We start from the raw sequence: 19,223 nt of genomic DNA on the forward strand, positions 1-19,223 counted from the left end.
TCATAAAATACTGCAAAAGTAAAAATGTATCAATAGTTATAATAATTATCATAATACAGTGATCATAATAGATTGAGTTAATCATGTAGACAAAAAAGAAGTAAAAGGAAATGCTACTTGATAAAAGATTTTTCTATGCAAGGATTTTTTTTTAAGATAATAGACACTTGGAAGTTATATTAGGTTTTGATTAAGTTAGGTCATTCTTATTTTTTGGACTGAAATCTCATTAAATACAGATGAACTAATTAAGTCTCTTATTGATCTTTCGGAATGGGAACGTGAGTAAAAGGAAGAAACAGACGGGGAGATAAAGGAAATGTAGGTGGGACCTACAGATAGAAGGAGAGTGGAACCCACAAGTTGCAAAAGGGCGTCACAGAGCCTTTGATTCTCATGAGAAGTATATTTCTCTGATCTCCATAAGTAACCAAATTCCCAGTCATTCCTGACTCAAAAAGTTAGTATATAGAGAGATTTTTTGGAGAGGTGAAAAGAAGACCTAGCGTGCAACTTTATACAAATATTGCCAGCAACATATCCTATCCTGTATCATACATAAATTATATTATATGCTCTTCTAGATGATAGCAGGATACAATATATGCTGAGACTGGGGGTTCATGGATTATATAATAAAATATAGTTTTTTTTATAAAAAAAATTATTTAATTTAATTATATTGTTTTTAAATTATTATTTAAACAAATTCTAATTCCTTTTTCGAATGCATAAACTTTCAGGTTTCAAATTCTAATTCCTTTTTGTTATTTAAATGTATCTACTATCTATTGTGATTTGTATTTAATTAAGCTTTATATTTTTTTAATCACTAGTTTCATTAAATAAGAAGAAAAATGAGTATTTTAGATATAGTAAATGTTAGGTAGCTAAGTACGAAGTAAATCATTTAAATTATATGATTTTTTTTACATAAAATATTTTATATATATTATATTTCCCCCCATATATTATTACTTCAATTCATTATTTGTCGTTAATATTAAAATTTTCCAATTTTCTAGATTTAAAGTTTTCTGAATTTTAGTTTTAATAGATTATATGAAATTAATAGCAATCTACTTTCGTAAGTTATTTTTCAATTTTAAAAGTATTATATTTTTATTTTATCAAATAAAATATTCATTATTCCTAATAAATACATATTTATTATATTATTTGAATTGTTTGGCAAAATTAAATTTTATCTAAATTTAAAAATACATGTACAACACATCCGTCTGTCTGTGCTCCAAAAGCAAAAGAGAAATTAATATATTTGTACGTAGCCCTCTTTTCCCTTCCCGACCCTTTATAGTTTATTCCCTAAAACACACAGTATAACAATTCTTTACATCTCCGTGATCGTGACAAATAAACTTCAATTTTCCTTTATACTACTTGTCTCCTGGCTACATGTGTATTTCACTGGTTATACGCCTTTTTCATTAATACACATATGTATGTTTTTCTCAGTGGAATATACAATTCTTAAAATTACATGTCGTCTTTTGTTTTTTTATGGCATTATTTGTGATGTCACGCGACACAATGATTAACCTGACATTCGAAAAAGGCTTACGATAAGTTATAGTATACATGCATGATTCTATTCTCATAATGAGTTTATAAATCAGTTCATCGTAAGCTCGAACCAACTCAAAGATGAACGAGTATGCAGTTAAATATATTAATGAAGTATTTATCATACAAGGTCTTATAAAATTCACCATTATTGTGAGATTGAGGTTGAGAGCAACTGTTAAATTAATTGTGCATAACTCTTTCAAACGTTTATAAAATCAAATAATCCAACTAAGTAAGATTTAAGCTTTCCAACTTACTGTATGTGGTAGAATCGAAAGTGAAAGTGAAAGTGAAAGTGAAGTAAAGGAGAAATAAGGAGGAAGCTTTTGTTACTGAAATCTAAGAGACTGATTAAAGCAAAAATGACCGTAGTATAAAGCAAATAAAGTGAAAGGGAAGGTCATGAAAGTATGTTCCTTTCTTTCTCTGCTCATCTTTCTATATTGCATGCAAAACGATGACAACTTAAACCATCATTGCTACCACTCTCTCTTTGTTCACTAATCCCCATAAAAATGTCATGGATCCCTTTCTTTCTTTCTCTTTTGTTTTATCACATTTGTATTGGAGACACTCCTTTCGCTAAAGAATACATAGATAAATCAACAAATTAAAGCACTTGTATTTAATTACAAGAGCTGTCTCGAATTAAGAATAGAAAGATTTCTTGGTGAGAATGAAACACGCCTCTAGATGGTTGAAGATGTCTTTCTATATTGTCTCAACCCCTATACGAATATAATATAAAAAGGCATTCTGTGGCACCTAATGTATAAATTCCGAGTTAAGTAACCCTGCTGATGAAGCCTTACTTTCTGATTGATCAATTTTAGCTAGTCAAGTTATTTTCAAGGGATTACATATATAGTTATGGCATTATGTACATCATATAAATTGATATGAATTGACTAATCACTGCTTTTAGTGTTTTTTTAACATAATTAATAATTAAACTAGCAAGTTGTCTAGCTCATACATAATACGTTAGTATTTTCAAATTTAAGTAAAATTTTAAAATATAAATATAGTATATAAAATATCACCTAAAGGTGTTAAAATAGGTTAAGTCTGGTTAGCCTTATCTAAAATATGGATTGAACTAATAAAACAATGGGTTTAAAGTAATTTTGGTACATCCAGTTTGATCCAAAAATTTATTAGTTTGATGCGGGCTTAACTTGCGGTTGACTGAATCCGTTAGCTTGAATTTTGAAAAATAAAATATACTTTTATATTATTCTTTGATAAGAAATTATAAGTTATTTTTTTACATTGTGAAAACAAAAGTTAATTTGACAAAAATTAAACTTATATCTGACAAAGACCTGAGTTTGAATCACTATCAAAGTAAATACCTTATTGGTAGGCTATATGAAAATATTAGTAGTGCTCTTTGAACCCAGTGAACTCGCAAAAACTGACCTAAATTTTTTGTAACAAAAAAAGTTGTACATCATTTGTTTTAATTACATTTTACTTATAATTTTTTATGGTTAATTGTATGCTTTAATGTGTGTGAGGAATTATGAAAGGGCAACCAAGTTATAGTTTTTTTAAGAGAACCAAGGTAAATAACAATCATTTAATTTAAACATCATTATTTAATTTGGAGGAGAAAAAAAAATGAAAATGGAGATAATAAGTTTCAATGTTTTATGCGATGAAATATTATGTATGTGTGGCATGATTGGGTGAATCTAAGTAAAGGGTGAATCTAAGTAAAAGATATGCTCAACTGCATTCATCAGAGATATTTGGTGCTTTAATAGATTGATATAGAAATGAAATCGAAAAACTATCAGCATGGGGATGTAGCTCAAATGGTAGAGCGCTCGCTTTGCATGCGAGAGGTACAGGGTTCGATCCCCTGCATCTCCAATTTTTATTGTGCGTACAGTCACGAGTCTCAATTTTTTTGGTCACAGCACCAAATATTTGTTAGACGAAGAAGCTGCATTTGCACCTTAGTTTCCATTTCTTTTTTTGCATATCACAATCCACTGGTCCCAAGTCAACTCTATATATACTGGCTTTTTTCCGGTTGTTGTTTCTGTATCTGTACACATTGCATAACAAAGTAATCCAATTAACAATTCCCAATCCTGCTGCATTTTTTTTTTCTTTCAGCTGCTTCTTTTCTCTCTAAGCACTAAACTAGACGTCATCTTTTCATTCCCCTAAACTAAAATTTTTGCAAGGTTTAATTAAATATTTAGTTCTTAAAATATTGTGATTTTTCATTTCATGTTTTTTTTTTCAAAATAGATCCTCATAAAGCATTTTTTATTTCAGATGATCCGTTTTTTTTTCCATTTTATTTTAGTACTTTTAAATTTCATAAATTCTCTATTTGGTTCATCTGAAATCTGAATGGTAGACTAAACGTGAAGTCTGTAATTTTTTTTTTTGAAAGGAAACGGGAAGTCTGTAATATTTAAGAGGAATAGATATAGAACTTGTAATATTTAAAAGAATCAGAAGGAAGAAGGGTTTATAATATTTAAAAGAATCAAAGGAGAAACAAAAACTATAGAAATATTATTTGACAAAGAAGTGATTTTTTTGAAGATCTCATTGAAAAAAATTAAAAATAAAAGAACAAATTTTTCAACAACCAAAAATTTAATTAAACCTTTTATGCAATGAAAATAAAAATTGACCCTTATTCCTACACCTTTGTGAAAACTTGCCATGTACATTTTTATCATTTATGAATCTGTTCACTGTTCTATCTTTTGTTTCCTTATTATATTCTCGAGTTAGACACTGTCTTATACACAATAACAAACTGTATTATATTAAAATACAGGAAAAATTGTTCAAAACTATGAAACTCTGAACCAACTAATTAAATTCCCAAATTTCTGGCAACAGTACGATAATTATTGAGCAACAACATACTTTGAAAACGAATCAACACCAGCCTAGAGGTTTTATTCTCTTTACGGTATCCCTTTTGCAACCTTTTGGTCTGACACAGACAAAAAAATTGTAGCACAAAGATGGTCACACATAAGTATATGTATGTCCTCATATTGATAATTGATGTACAAAAAGCTTTCTCTGGGCTCAGTTGCCCATAACATTGATTGATAGACAAATTGGCAGGAATCGGGTAGTAGCACTTCAATAGCATATATATGAGGAAAAAGAACACAAGAGAACAAAACAAAAGCCTAGCTATGCCATCTATATCTATATAAGTTAACAAAATAGGTCAGGGACTACTCAGAACAAACAAACCCTGCATGTTTGTCTCTGCTGGGCTGAAAATAGACCTTTCAAAAACATCACTTGTTCCTTCAGAAAATAATGCATTTGTGTTTTACAGAATGCTGGTTAATGAATAGACCTCTCACTATAACTGCTTTGCTCTTCTTGCACATAATATTCTATTCATCTACACACTGCACATTACCCTCCTTTTCCCTACCTTTATAGCAATTAAGCGTGCCCTTCAACTTCAGCATCAGCATATATAAATTACATTTACTTTTCATTTTTCACTCTCACATTTACCATTTACAGAATTAGATCTTGGGGTCACTTGGGCACGAGTCTATCAGACTATATCAGCTTCCTAAAGTTGGATTGTAACTCAAGGACCACGGATGAGATTTTGTAATCAAATTAAAAAATAAAAGTGTGTTCTGGTTTACCTCAACTTTTGTGAGTGGTAAATGTTTTGTACATCAACTTCTTGCGTATTTTATCCACACGTTTTTTTGGTTGGAACCATAGTTCGTATCCGTGTACATTTTTAATAATACCGAATTTATTTTAAGATAAAAGATTTTAAATATAAATCCATTAATTAAAATCATTCCTAATCAAGTTTACACACGTTTATCCAAAAGCACACTTAAAAGGGAAGAATATAAATGACACCACCAATTTTTTGCTAAAATTTTATCTCACGAGATAAGTAAATAAAATATCACATTCTTAGTGCAAAGAAAGAAAGAATCTAAAAACCAGGCACAGTATCATGAAGGTACAGCTAAATGTTATAGAAGTAGAAAAAAGGAAATTATTGAGTTGATATATATCCAATTCTAATAATTGGTGACTTCTCTGGTACCTTTTGAATTTGGAAGGGTTCCAGTGCTCTTTTTAGTTGGCCTTGGGCCATGTTTTTTGTCTCACACACACGCACAAGCGTGCACATATATATATATATAATTTATCAACATCATCATTATCCTATTCGTCTTAATTTATATATGTTTTAGTAATAAGGGTTTAATGAGTTTTAATTTTTTCTTAATGGATCTAAAAGATCATTCTGAAATTGAGAGGAGAGGCAAGAAGAAGGAAAGAGCAAACAGAGACAAGAGTGAGGATTTGACACAGACTAACAGACAAAGGAAATGATTGAAAGAAAGAGAACAATTTTTCTTTTGCTCATTGCTTTTCATTGAATCACTGCCTGAGTTTGTAATCGATCGAGCACCTGCCAGTAGGGATTTTTCTTCTTTGATTAAACTGCTTGCTAATCTAAATCTTTTGACATGAAAGGTGAGATTGCCATGTTGATTTTAATGTGTTTTACTGTATGCATTTCAATTGTTAACCTTTCATATTGTGTTCATTGTCGGTTACAAACAATGGAATATTTTATAGTAGGTTTTGGATTTTGCTAACTCTTTATTGCTTACAAACAAGTTTGCATGTCATATACATTTAAACAATATTGGTCGTGTCTTATTCTAAATGGAAGTTTAAGTAATGATGGTTATTGTTATTGGTAATATTTTAGAATTAAGTAAATATATTCCTTTTCTCTTTATTCATCTCGTTATATCAGTAAAACTTCAAGCTTACCTAACCTTGTTGGGTCAAGTTTAATTATTGTATCAGAACTTTTGACAGTATATAATATTCAAATAGTAAATAAACCAAGAAGTCACTCATACACAGTCAGAAGACTTGGTAGAACCACAAAAGCAAGCATCAGGGAACATATTTGTAGGCATCACATTAAAAAAATTAAGTACATAGAATTAGTATGAATTATCTTTTTCATAGACAGTGCTAATCAACTAAGTTACATCTCTAAAGCATTAATATCAGGAATTTTTTTAATTAGAAGAGTCAAGAAATTTGAAAAATTGAAAATTGGATAACTTAAATCTCATAGTTGCAACTAATACACAAGAATTTACAATTATGCAAAAGTTGGTAAAAAAATTAAGTAGAATAGTCTCTATTTCTAACTAGGCATTTACACCCACATTTTATCCTACTAAGTACACCAATAAACAAAGCTTCCAAGTATTGTTCACCATAGACAGACAACCTATAACTCTGTTGATAAAGCAAAACCAGCAGTCCCCTGAGCAATATCATTAGTCAAAATGATGAATCATTCTCATGCAAAGATAGTAAAAGATGATGTGTCCACAGCACAAGGTTGAAGTCTTGGATCTAAGTTGAGAGTAGGGAACTATGCTTCAAGATCTGTTTATGAGAATCCGAAAGCAACAACTCTTAACTACTTTTTATAATTAATTCGACCTTCTTTTCTACCATGCAAATGACGTGGAAATACCTCTTCTTGGTCACCACTCTCTTCATGAGCACTTCTAGTCATAATTCTTAAGGGGTGTGCCTCTGTGTTGAACACCCATTCGTTAAGAGAAATGACTGATGGAGGAGAAAACAAGAGATAGAGGTACTTAAGTGTTTCTGAAAGGAAGTAGCTCTGCATCATATTATCTTTTGCACCAGTATTCACCTGAGCATTTAGCCATAGTTATGTTTAGTAGTGCACAATGTATAAAACGGGTAAATGCTTCATTGTGCAATTTTCTTTATAATATTTGAAATGAAGAAAGAGAAAGAAAGAAAGAAAGAAAAAATCTATGAATCCCATTAGTTCTTGATAGAACATTCATAATTTATGATCATTTCACACCAATATGAGAATACTTCACAAATGCATGCACAACTTTTTCAGGGTTGAGAATGAGAGTAAATCATGTAGGAGAAAATATTGAAGCAGTTTATGAATTTCTTACATCTTTGAGTCCAACATATCCTGTCTCAATCCGAGAATTGTTTTCAAATGCTTGAAAAATATTCCAACCCCATTCTTGGTATGTTTTGTTTCCAGTGAAACGCCAAAGGTAGAATAGAGACTCAATTGTTTCAGGCCTTTGGATATTCCACGAGGTACCAACACTCATATCCTACAATTTTCTTAACCTTAGCACATAACATCTTGGGGGATTTGACTAGCAATGTGAGAATTAAAGATTCAAACCTGTCCATTGCGAAAGTAATAGTTCTCTCCTGCCAATTTAGTTGGTGTTAATTGGTAGAAATTGTAACAAGTCCATGCAAGCTGAACAATAGGATGCATTGGAATTTAGTATAGTTTGAAAGAAAAATAGCAATTGAAACCAATATATTTCTAGCACAAATTATTAATTATCATCCAAACCATTTCCTTTTTGGAAAAAAAATATCAATATTCAATCAAATCTAAAACCTGAATGTTGTGTGGTTGGGTCTGAAAGAGAATTTACAACTTAGTCACAAGATGCAACCTAATTCTTTATTTTGTTCTAAATGAAATTTCCACTTCCTAGGGGAAAAGGCAAGAAAAGGTGTAACCCTGCTTTTCAAAACAATCGAGAATTTGGTACTATTTAAACATCATATACTTGAAATTATATGTTTCTATCATTTAGGAATTATAGGAGAATTGCTGATAGAGGAAAAAAAATACTTGTCAACTTCTATATTACCAACTATTGGAAGGTCACTTACGAACATTCAAGAGTAGCAACAACTTGCCCTTTTCACAAGTCATTTTCTTTTTCCATAGGCTTAGTGTATTCATGTATTATTCATATTTCTTTTTTTCATTACCCCTTGACAAGGAGGTCATCACAGTTTGAATGACTCAATGTTCATAGTCAAATTAAGTAACTACTTAATAGAAATACTTCTATAGCCGTTACCTCCTCTCCAAGTGCTAGAAATTTTTCAGCTTCTCCAGGGCCATAGTTAGAAGATCCCAAAGCCAACATTCCAGGAACAAAACATGCTAATTCATCCATCTAAGAAGGAAACGAGATAAAAGATTCTTTTAATGACATACTCGGCTAAGGCAAAAATAGACTTCCTTTTCAAAATAGCACCTTGTCAAAGTCTGCATTTCCAAGCCTCTCAATTAGGTATGTAAAAGATGAAGGTGTTGACCTCCTAATCATGCTTTGAAGGCCTTTCATTGATTTCTCCCACATTTCCCTGGATGCACCATTTGCTCGCACATTAAATATGGTCCAAATATATGCTTAATTCAAAGTTTGAACTTTCATATTAGAGAAGTACTGAAGAGGGGTTTGCCAAATGTGTAGCTTATCAGACCAACTAGGAAACACGAGACTAGAGCATAGAAGAAAGTGATGGCATGTTTGTCACAATACTTTGTTGTTTATTCCATAATACTTTGGCTTCTTTCACAAATTTATGGCAACAAAATATGTACATGGTAGATTAGTGTGAGGCAAAGTCAGGTGTAAGATTTGTGACATAAGATAGTTGGATCAATAACTTCTTACCAAAGATAATAAAATTGCTTAATTTTCCAAAAGACAATCAACATTCCAAGTTCATTACCTATAAAATGTTACAACTTCAGTCTTGTTCCCTAGAATCCAGGCCTTGAGTAGATACTCATAGAAGCTACAACACATAAATCGACAACCTTGTTAAATATGTGAAGAATAAAGTAATTGAAAAATGTCAAGCAATCTATAACATAGTCAAGGATAAAAAAGATTTTTTTTTGTTGTTTTTCCTTTAATAAATGTTAATGACAACTCCTTTGTTGTTTTTTTCGTCATCACGTTGTGATCCGCACTATGACAATTACCAATCAACAAAAGATAAAAATTAGTTGAGTGTTTTGTATAGTTTATCTATGTTATTCCTTTTAAATATGTCAAGTTTATGCATGCATGAAAACATCTCTGATAGTAAGTGAACCATCACTATGTTGCATGTTAACGTATTAAAAATCATCTTGCACCATTCAAAATATATACATCAGTAACTCTAATTTGCTCCATATTCTCAATAATCACAGCAAATGAAAAAGGGTAGCTTAAATAGATCGTTAAAGTCTATCATATTCAATTTATCATCAAATTGTTCTATTCCTCATGAAGAGTTAACAACTCATTTGTATCTTCTATGTTTTGTAAGGCTCATAAAAGGCAAAAAGTTCAGCAAAAACTTACATGAAGTTGGAATTGAATTTTATTTGAAGACCTAGGTAGCCAACAATTATAAGATCATACGACAATTATCTTTTAAGTTATTATCAGTATCACTACCTGTCACCCATGGCACCAAATGTAATTGCTCCACTTGATTTAGTTCCAGTAAGTGGATTAATGTATATAGGAAGCAACCCATCCTCTGGAAAAGTTCTATAAAGCTCCTTGATGACCTTTTCTGCCTGAAATAATCGAAAGGCAAAATCGTAACATTCTCAAAATCAATATGGTTAGTGATGTGAAAAACTAGAATATTAGAACCAATTCACCTAAAGGAAAAGACATACAAAGTTGACAATTTTTCTGTCAAAAATAGTCAGGAAGCACATAAAAAGCAATAAGGGGTTACCTTTTCCTTGTACTTGGGGTCATTTGTCCTTTGAGAGAGAGCAATAAATTCAAGTTGCTCTGAACCAGAATCCGCAAGAATACTGTTTCCCTAGTAACAGAGAACGATCAATTAAGAACATAGAACGAGCTACAAAAATTTCACTATAGTCTATAGGTGGGTGCGCTAGACAAATCTTGAAAATCATTGCTTAAAATTAGACCACCACATTCAGTTGTATCCATTCCACCATTACAAATGCAGTGAGAATCAAGATAGCATTACCTTGAATCTATAGTAACGTGACAGAAAATTTTCAATACTAAAAACCCTAGGAGAGTTTAATAAAAAAAAATGATGGGACCATTAATCAACCAAAGGATCCCATTGATCAACCAATGAAAATTAATGTTAAAGGTGAACATGATCTAAATATTTAAGTCAAACAAATATTGAAATAATCATTCTGATATAAACCATAACTTATTTTTGTTAAGACAATAATATTAGATAAATAAATGAAGTACATAGTGAAGACAAAACATACCCGCGCCCATGTAGGGTTATTTGTATTGCCATATGCCAAGTTAATTCTGTTATAGGGGATTCCTGAAGGTGTATTCCAAGCAGGTAATAACTTATCTGCAAGATCTTTAGCCTTCTCAAGGAAAACTTTGTCACCAGAGAGATCATAAGCACTGAGAAGGCCACCTAGAACTCTAAACCAAAATAATAGACAAATGAGACAAAATGGACTAGAAAGCAAAATTTGTTGCAACTAGCAAAGTTACAACAACTTTAAGGTGGCGGAGAAATTATGTCAACAAAACTAAGATTGAACCTTCTAATTCAACCTTATGGTTGTCTCGAACACACTAACTTCAATGTTCTGGTGAAAATGCAATGATTCTGCAACCCACCTGCAATATTTATTATATTGGATGCTTTGAACATAACCAATCCTTGAACACAGAAACTAGAACTATGCACAATAACAAAAAAAAATAGAGTAGGAAAAGGACGAAATCCTTTCTCCTTTTTGTTTTTCCAATTCAACTTGTAGCAAAGTTGAAAAGGATTGTAAGAAGAAAGTAAGAATATACGCAAACATTTTGAAGCACACATAGCAGATTCCATAATCAATTGTATTAAAAATAATGTACAACTCACTCTGTAGCTCTTTTGAATTGGGCATCAAGACCCATTATAAATAATGTGTCGAGTGAATCTACTAAAGTTGCCCCCATACCGCCAAAACTGTCAACACCATTCATAGATTGTGGCTGTAAAAGGAATAACAAACTAATTAGCTGCTTAATTTAAATTTTACCAAGGATGAAATGAAAAATCCAAAATGTGAATGAAAGATACAAAATATGTTCAGACGGAAGACAATTCCAGACTCTAGATTATAGCATATATAAAACAAAGAATTATGTGCATATATTATTGTGTCTTGTAATGTAAAAATTCATATATCCCTTGATGGATCAAAAGTTGAATGAAGATCCTTGTCTCAGTATATCAAAGATATATCTTTTGCAAGCTTCAATAGCTTACTCAAAAGGATTGCATCCACCTCCTTATGAAGCAAATTTTCAAGTTTTGCAATCATAACCCTCAGATTCAGAAACTTTCTTTAGTGGGAATAAAGAAATAGTTCATAGTATTTTTACAAACAAAAAATATTATAAGCTTTTACAAAATAAATACACAATCTCATAATAAAAAAAACAAAAATGCCTAAGTTTCTACAAATTTAAAAGAATAAAATGGATAAAATTAGTGTCAATTTTTTTACATTCTTTTATTTGAAAAAATATTTTATGGCAGCAATACCTATTTTTTTACAAAACAAAAATAACAATTATTGAAAGTATTCAAGTAAAAAAATTTACTTAATGGGAACAATTGTCCCATAAGTTAGAACATAGATCTGTCCCTGATAACCCCTTACTTATCCTACCCTGCATATAGGGAGAGTTAAGGAGCTGCCCTACTATGGGACAGAGGGTGGAATAGTGTTGTGATATGGGTGTGGGTTTGGCATCAAATTGCCCCACCCCATCCCACACTCTTCATCTAAATAAGTGCCATGTTTTGTCTTAGCATTGTCTTAGCAAGCAATGAAGTGAATGTTTATTATACTCTATTAAGCAATATCCTTTTTTCATAACCTAATAAATCTCCATTGATTTAGCAATTTAATGCATCTTAATTTATAAGGTGTGATAGATTAATTTTAAGATTATTGACTATTGTATAAAACTAATTAAGAATATTATATATGTAGGATGGGGCGGTAAGGTTAACTTCTAATATATTTTCTTATGGGATAGGTTGAGTTTTATTTTGAGATGAGAGGTGTTGTTAGTTTAGGAAAAAGCTCATCGCATTCCCCAGCCTACAAAATTTGTGATTGTAACCAGACTCACAAGTTGGTATCTTAACTCATTGCGGTTGTAATAAGAAATGTGATGGTGAATAACTTTTTACTCTCTAATCTCACTTATAGGCTTTACTTGTTGACGGCCTAGCCAGAAAAAAAAATTGTGCAAATGACATGAATGTATATCATCAAAATCAACTTAATGATGCTCTATCTAAATAAAAAAATTAAAAAAAAAGTTAACTTAATGATGTGCAATGAGAGGCTAGTTGATTAACTTGTTTCTTTTACAATGAGTAATTATAACTTCACTAACAACTCAAATCCCTTAATGGGGAGGGGGGAGCAAACCAAGCACCAATCATAATATTCATATCAAGTAGTGGATTGACTAGAAAGTTGAGAAAATATTAAGAAAAACCTTAAGTTCATCCTTTCCCCATGCATATTTTTCATAAGATGTCCAAGCATGAAGCATGGCATCTTTTACTTTATCTCTTCGTCGTATATTGATAGGATCTTCTTCAACAGAAATATCCTTGGTGAATTTATTGGCTTCATCATTTTCGATACTTTCTGTCGAGTCTTTCATATGGCCCTTTATATTTTCTACCTGCGACATCCAATAACTCAAACTAAGCCAACAATACCACTCAGCCCAAAAACAAAATTTAAAAAGCATAGCAGCAACCCTCTAGATAATCAAAATCTGCACTTCTTACTGTATTTTCCAAGCGAGTAAATTCTTCTTTTAATTTCAAAATGTCATCCTGGCCAAAAAAAAGAAAACATAGAGAAACAAATAGCTTAAAGAACTATATTTCAAAAATCCAAGCCATTATATTATAAGACCTCAAAAGCAAGTTCAAAATACCTAAATCAATGCATTAACAATTATATTAAATGATTAGGGGTGAGATTTTCTTTTTTACCTGTAGAAATTAAAAACAGATATAAAGAGATTTACAATAAATCATATACTATTTTCAATCAATTAAATTAAATCTCTTTGGTGTTTAGGGGTGAGATGAGACCATAATACAAAGCTATACTATACCCCACCCCATCCTTCTAGACTTTAAAACTTGTTATTTCTTTTAGAAAACAACAATTAAATGCAAAAATAAAAAACAAGGAAGAAAAAAGTGATTATTAGCTTTGTTCTGTTAGTCTTTTTATTTTTTTAAATCTCTTGTAGAAGTTTACAAAAAAGGATACTGATTTCATGTTTATAACAAAAATGACAAATACTAATTTGTTAATTTCAAAGAACATTAGAATAAATATATAGTGAAATGACCTGGTGTCCTGTATTGAGTGATTTGCGATCATAGAAAAGCCATGTAATTGATACACAAATCATAAGGACCAATGCCAGTCGTTTAGGCCTCTTTATGTAATAACGGGGTTGCAAATATCTCCATACAGATGATGTAGATGATGTAGATGATGAAGAAGATTTTTTGCCCATTCCTCCCAGAAACAAATTACCAAAGTAATTAAGAGAAAAAGATGAAGTATTAACAATGCATATTTCATATATTATGGTAAAGAATAAGAGTTGAGATGAGAATGGTATTGTTATAAGTGGTGGTGCAAAAGGATGCGTAAGTTGTAACCTCAACGTAAAGAACGCACGCAATAAATGTCGGAGGACTTTTCCATATTTTTAGAACTCCTCCGCTCTCTTTGCTCTTTGCTCTTTGCTCTTTATCTTAATCATTCTCATCCTTCAGTTAATTAATTTACTAAATTGAAAATTTTAAATACTTTTATTATTAAAGAGTTTTGTTGATGAATATCCTACAATAACAGCTAAAAATAACATAGTTTTTTTAAAATAGCTTTAATTACCTAAAAATAAATTTTAAATATTTCACTCATTGTTTAACTTTTTTACTTTATTTTCTTTAATAAAAAAAATTAATGATGATATAATGATAGTGTAAAATAGTCGTATATTATCATTCAATTATAAGTTACTAGTAATATGACTTTTAGGATAATTATTACAAAAATTAATAAATTTATCATACATGATAAATTATATTTAAATAATAGCGTAAATTATTTTAATTACCTTTGAATAATTTTTTTCTCTCTAAAGATGTACTATTTAAGCTAGATATTAAATACATTAGCTTTTACATCAAAAGAAAACTCATATGTCGAATAGTTAGGAACCAAATTAGTAATTAATTAATATTATTTAGTGGGGCTTACATTTTTTTAAAACTTTCAATTCACTTTGATAACTGCTAAATAATTGTGAATTAATAATAAAAAACCAGGCAAATTTTAACTTAAAATTAATTATTTAGTAGTTATTTGTAACTAAAAGTTAAAGAATTGATAAAATTTGAATTTTGGGCTGTAGATCCGAAGGTTGGAGGTGTAACAAGCAAAAAGGCAAGAAAAAAATGAAGAAAAGAAGAAAATTTAAAGCAAGTTCAGCCCAATACACGCGCTGAGCGCGCGTCACGCGCTAAGTCCAACAGAAGCACACGCTAAGCCTGTAACACGCACTAAGCACACGATCTGAACGCGCTAAGTGCGGGGTGTCGCGCTAAGAGCGCCTACGAAAGCCCGAAGCTCGTTTCAACAACTATAAATAGAGAGTCAGTCCAGGAGGAATCACGCACCTCACCTCAGAGCACTTCTCTCAGCATTCCAAGCCCCAGCTCTCCCTCCCTCTCTATATTCTTTGTTTTCCTATTCATTCTTTCTTTCACCCCTCAGTTGTAAAGTCCCTCAATGGCCATGAGTGGCTAATCCCCTAATTAGGGTCTGACATGCCTATAAAGCCAGCGATGTATGATGTACTTCAAGAGTTATCAATGCAAAGAGAATTCCTTCCATGTTTTATGTTCTAATTCTTTTCTTTTTATCTTGCATTTACGTCTTAAATTTCTTTTGGGTTTTATTCGCTCGGGAGAGGGTATTTCCTAATAAGGGTTTAACATGTATCAGTTTTAGGAGTTATACGCTTGGAAAAGGGTAACACCTAATAGAACAAATAAAGAAAAGAATCTTTGGGGTCAGCATTGCTAGGCATAGAATGATGGCCCAATGCCCATGCATTTAACAAACATCTAGAATTTAATCTTAATGCATTTTAATTATTGAGTTTTCACAAAGGCATTTGGGAGATAGGTAGTTAAAATAGGTTTGTCATGTTAGGGACAAGTAAAACAGACAAATGTGGGTAGAACAAGTTCAATTGCATTGGTAATGTAACACCATAATTTCATGCACCGTAGGCCAATTAGGTTTGTCCGGTCTTAGCATCTTCATCTCAATTAATTATCTTTTTAAATTGTTTGATCTAGTAGTAGCAATTTACTCTCGGATTTATTCCTGCTTTTACTATTTATTTCTCACTTACAAATTGAAGAGTATTCAATAAAGTGCAATAAAATCTATGTGGAAACGATACTCGAACTTTCGAGAATTACTGCTTAAAGCAATTTGATACACTTGCCAAACACCTCAATACACTTATAAACTAGTTAAGAATTATGTATTTTTTTAACTTTTATCTTAATTATCTAAATGAATTATAATAACTTATATTTATTATTTTAAAAAGTATTTATATAATACTATATTTATTATTCTCAAATTATAAAAATTATTTGATATATTTTATTTAATAATAAAGAGAACTTGTAAAAAGAAACATGATGAAAGAATTTAAAATTATCATTGCCATACGTAGGTTTCGGTGATGAGAGAAATTGCCTGCAGATTCTGATTAGGCCAGCTAGGGTTGGTCAAATATTGCGTGTGAACCTTCGATATATAAAAGCTTATCATTATCTGGCTAGGCGTGATTTCTTTTACGCGTCCCTCTAATGCTACTTTAACTTCAACTTCAACTCCAAAAGAAAAACTTGTCTGCTTGGGGGTATTTTATAATGCCAAGCCATTTGATGATTCGAATGAAAAATCAATAATCTAACTTTTATGTAAAAGTAATTAATCCTATGAAAGAGAGGCTAGCTCACTTAATTCAGCGGTATGTGTATGGATGTTTAAATCTAAATCGATCAGCTTAACATTTTTTCTTTCCCACTGATAAAAAAAAGTTTTAATCGATCTAAAAATAAACCGTAAATTAATTATTGAAAATTGATGTTTTTTTTTGGATTAGTTTGGATATATCTCTAGATATCGGGTTTTCCAATTAAAGGCCGATCTTTTTTTAAAAAAACCAATAAAATCATGTGATATTAGATTCGATAAAGTATTCAGGATTTTTAAATTATTTCTTGTTTCAAAAAATTAAAATTGTAATTTTCGGTTAACTTAAAAATTACACTCGATTCACCTACAATTTTGTTCACACGGCTTAACTTATGGTAAGTTGGATTGACCCATATGACTCACTAAAAAAACATTAAACCTAGTGACTTGTAATTAATGATTGTCTAATTATTTTATGATCATAAAATGTTTTTGTTATAAAATGATTCGTTGTCTTGTTACACGATTGTTGTGCTTGAGTGAAATGCATGCATGTAATTTGCTTTATCAGGGGGAACCGAGAGTTGAAAAACGATGTGTAAATTGTAATATGGACTTTCTTGGAAGTGATGCATGAAGACTCAAGTTGGCCGGTGGTTATGCATTTGGCCGGTGGTTATGCATGAAGACTCAAGTTCCCAGGGACTGACTAGGACTATAAAGGGGTTTTAAACTATTTCAATATTTAACTTCTAAATTCTAATAAATAATAAGATTAATAAAAATATTTATTATTAATTTTACGTGTAAATTAAAACTATAGATAAGATATACTACTAGAAAAATAAGCAAATATCAAATAGTTTTTTTTTTAACTTTCTTAATTACTTTTTCTATTAATATTCTTTTTAAAAAAATCTCTCATATATGCATAAAGGATGCTGAGGGAATTAAGGGATGGGCCCTACTTGTTCACCTAAAATTCGTCCAGATCCTTGGGCCAGTACACGTAACAACCATAGACTCGTGGCATAGACATAGTGTGAATGAAATTTCAAGTTAATATTTTTATATATTTTTTTAAAAAAATACGAATTCGTGATTCAAACTGAACACTAAAAATATTAGAATACTACTATTTTTTTGAAGGCTAAATGATTGTGTAGATGTCTATATTATTTTATAATTTCTATAATTAAATTTTTGAAGTATTTTTTTAATAGAGTCCATAATTTTTATATGTGTAATAAAATCGCAGAAATTCAAGATATTAAACTTCCACATTTCAAAATAGAAATCATATAGCTAAATAATTCATCATATCAACATGAAATAGATTTTTTGTGACGAAAGAATTAAAATGATATGATTGTGATAATTGAGAGATCCAATCAATCAAATCATAATCTAAAAATTAGAATAGTACATTTGCAATATTTAAGAAACCTATTTGGCACAATTATAATCTGAGATACTAAAGTCACATAATTAAGACACATGCATAAAAATTAAAATTACAATTAAGCCAAAATTTTATAATAACATAAAAAAATAAACACTAAACTTCAATTGTTATATATAAATACTAAAAGTGTGTTTTACTCTTTTTTTAGCTTATCATCTCCTTGAAAATATAAGATCAGTCCAACACTTATTATACAAAGTTCATAAGAAAATAAGCAGTCTATTTTCAAGAAAAAAATTGAAAAACAAAAATAATTTTTAGTTTAAGGTTTAATTACTCATTTGATTTCTATAATTTTATTATTGTATCTTTTTTATATAGAAACTAAAAAAATCACTTTCAAATTATAAAAACTAAAAAAAATTAAAATATAAATTATAAAGACTAAAAAATAATTAAAATATAAAAACTAAAAAAAATTATTTTCTAATTATAGAAATTAAAAATAGATGAATAGTAAAATTACAGAAATCAAATCAATAATTTAACCTTAATTAGTAGGGGCAACATTTCTTAATAAATTGTACAAGAGGTTATTCATGTTGATCTCCCTTGGGATTATAAATCGGCCTAAAATACTATTTCATTTTCATTTTTCACTTATTCACCCCATTTCATACCTATGTTTGTTCATTTTAAATTATATTTATTTATTGTGACGTCATAAATTTTTACACTATTTATGTAAAAAAAATAAATTTCTTCTTAATTTTCATTACATTAAATAAAAATATCAAGTTAAAATAAAACAAAAAAGTGATGTGACAGGAAGGACCAGAAAAAAAAAACAGGAAAAATCAGAAAAAATCATCCTCGTGCACACTGTGGCTGCGTATAAACGGTTTGACCAAAGTGCGCGCCGCAATATGAAGAATGATCGTCTGCGGCTCAGAACATATTAAGTCATTTCCTACAACAACAAATCATGCATACGTCGGGTTATATTAAGAAATAAATTCTCTTGGATATAAAATTCTAAATTCTCTCTTCTCATTTGAATTTCCCCTTAAATGCATTTAATGTAACTTCTTATACTTTTAAACTAAACACTAGTTTAACAAGCAGACATAAAATATAAAAAATAATTTCAAATACATATAGATATTCTATCTTTAAAATTTAAATAAAAATTTAACATACATTTAAAATAATTCAAATAATCTATTTGATCATTTATCTTATTATTTCAATTTAATT

General features: G+C 30.1%; 1 protein-coding gene and 1 non-coding gene across 2 annotated transcripts; one reads left to right on the forward strand and one right to left on the reverse strand.

Moving 5' to 3' along the window:
* The first annotated feature begins 3,392 nt into the window (after nt 1-3,392).
* TRNAA-UGC (transfer RNA alanine (anticodon UGC)) lies at nt 3,393-3,465 on the forward strand. The gene has a single exon. It is a non-coding gene; the product is annotated as a tRNA-Ala (tRNA).
* Nucleotides 3,466-6,719: 3,254 nt separating this feature from the next.
* On the reverse strand, nt 6,720-14,066 carry LOC100816571 (mannosyl-oligosaccharide 1,2-alpha-mannosidase MNS1). The gene is made up of 14 exons (XM_006600413.4): nt 13,896-14,066; nt 13,318-13,365; nt 13,017-13,208; nt 11,377-11,489; nt 11,061-11,126; nt 10,754-10,925; nt 10,228-10,317; nt 9,936-10,060; nt 9,217-9,282; nt 8,736-8,844; nt 8,556-8,654; nt 7,853-7,933; nt 7,608-7,778; nt 6,720-7,324 (listed from the first exon to the last, which is right to left on the reverse strand). Exons 1-14 carry the CDS (start codon nt 14,064-14,066, stop codon nt 7,082-7,084), a joined length of 1,746 nt encoding a protein of 581 aa, XP_006600476.1. The 3' UTR covers nt 6,720-7,081.
* Between the last annotated feature and the right edge of the window lie 5,157 nt (nt 14,067-19,223).

Source organism: Glycine max, chromosome 17 (genome assembly GCF_000004515.6).
Source record: "Glycine max cultivar Williams 82 chromosome 17, Glycine_max_v4.0, whole genome shotgun sequence".
Lineage (NCBI taxonomy): Eukaryota > Viridiplantae > Streptophyta > Magnoliopsida > Fabales > Fabaceae > Glycine > Glycine max.

Excerpts from the sequence above, each read along its gene's own strand:
- LOC100816571 (XM_006600413.4), bottom strand. The coding sequence starts at position 14,066 with ATGGGCAAAAAATCTTCTTCATCATCTACATCATCTACATCATCTGTA. Across the intron at positions 10,318-10,753 it reads ATAACCCTACATGGGCGCGG|GGAAACAGTATTCTTGCGGA; the intron begins GTATGTTTTGTC and ends CTCTGTTACTAG. Across the intron at positions 8,845-9,216 it reads GAAGTTGTAACATTTTATAG|GGAAATGTGGGAGAAATCAA; the intron begins GTAATGAACTTG and ends TGGTGCATCCAG.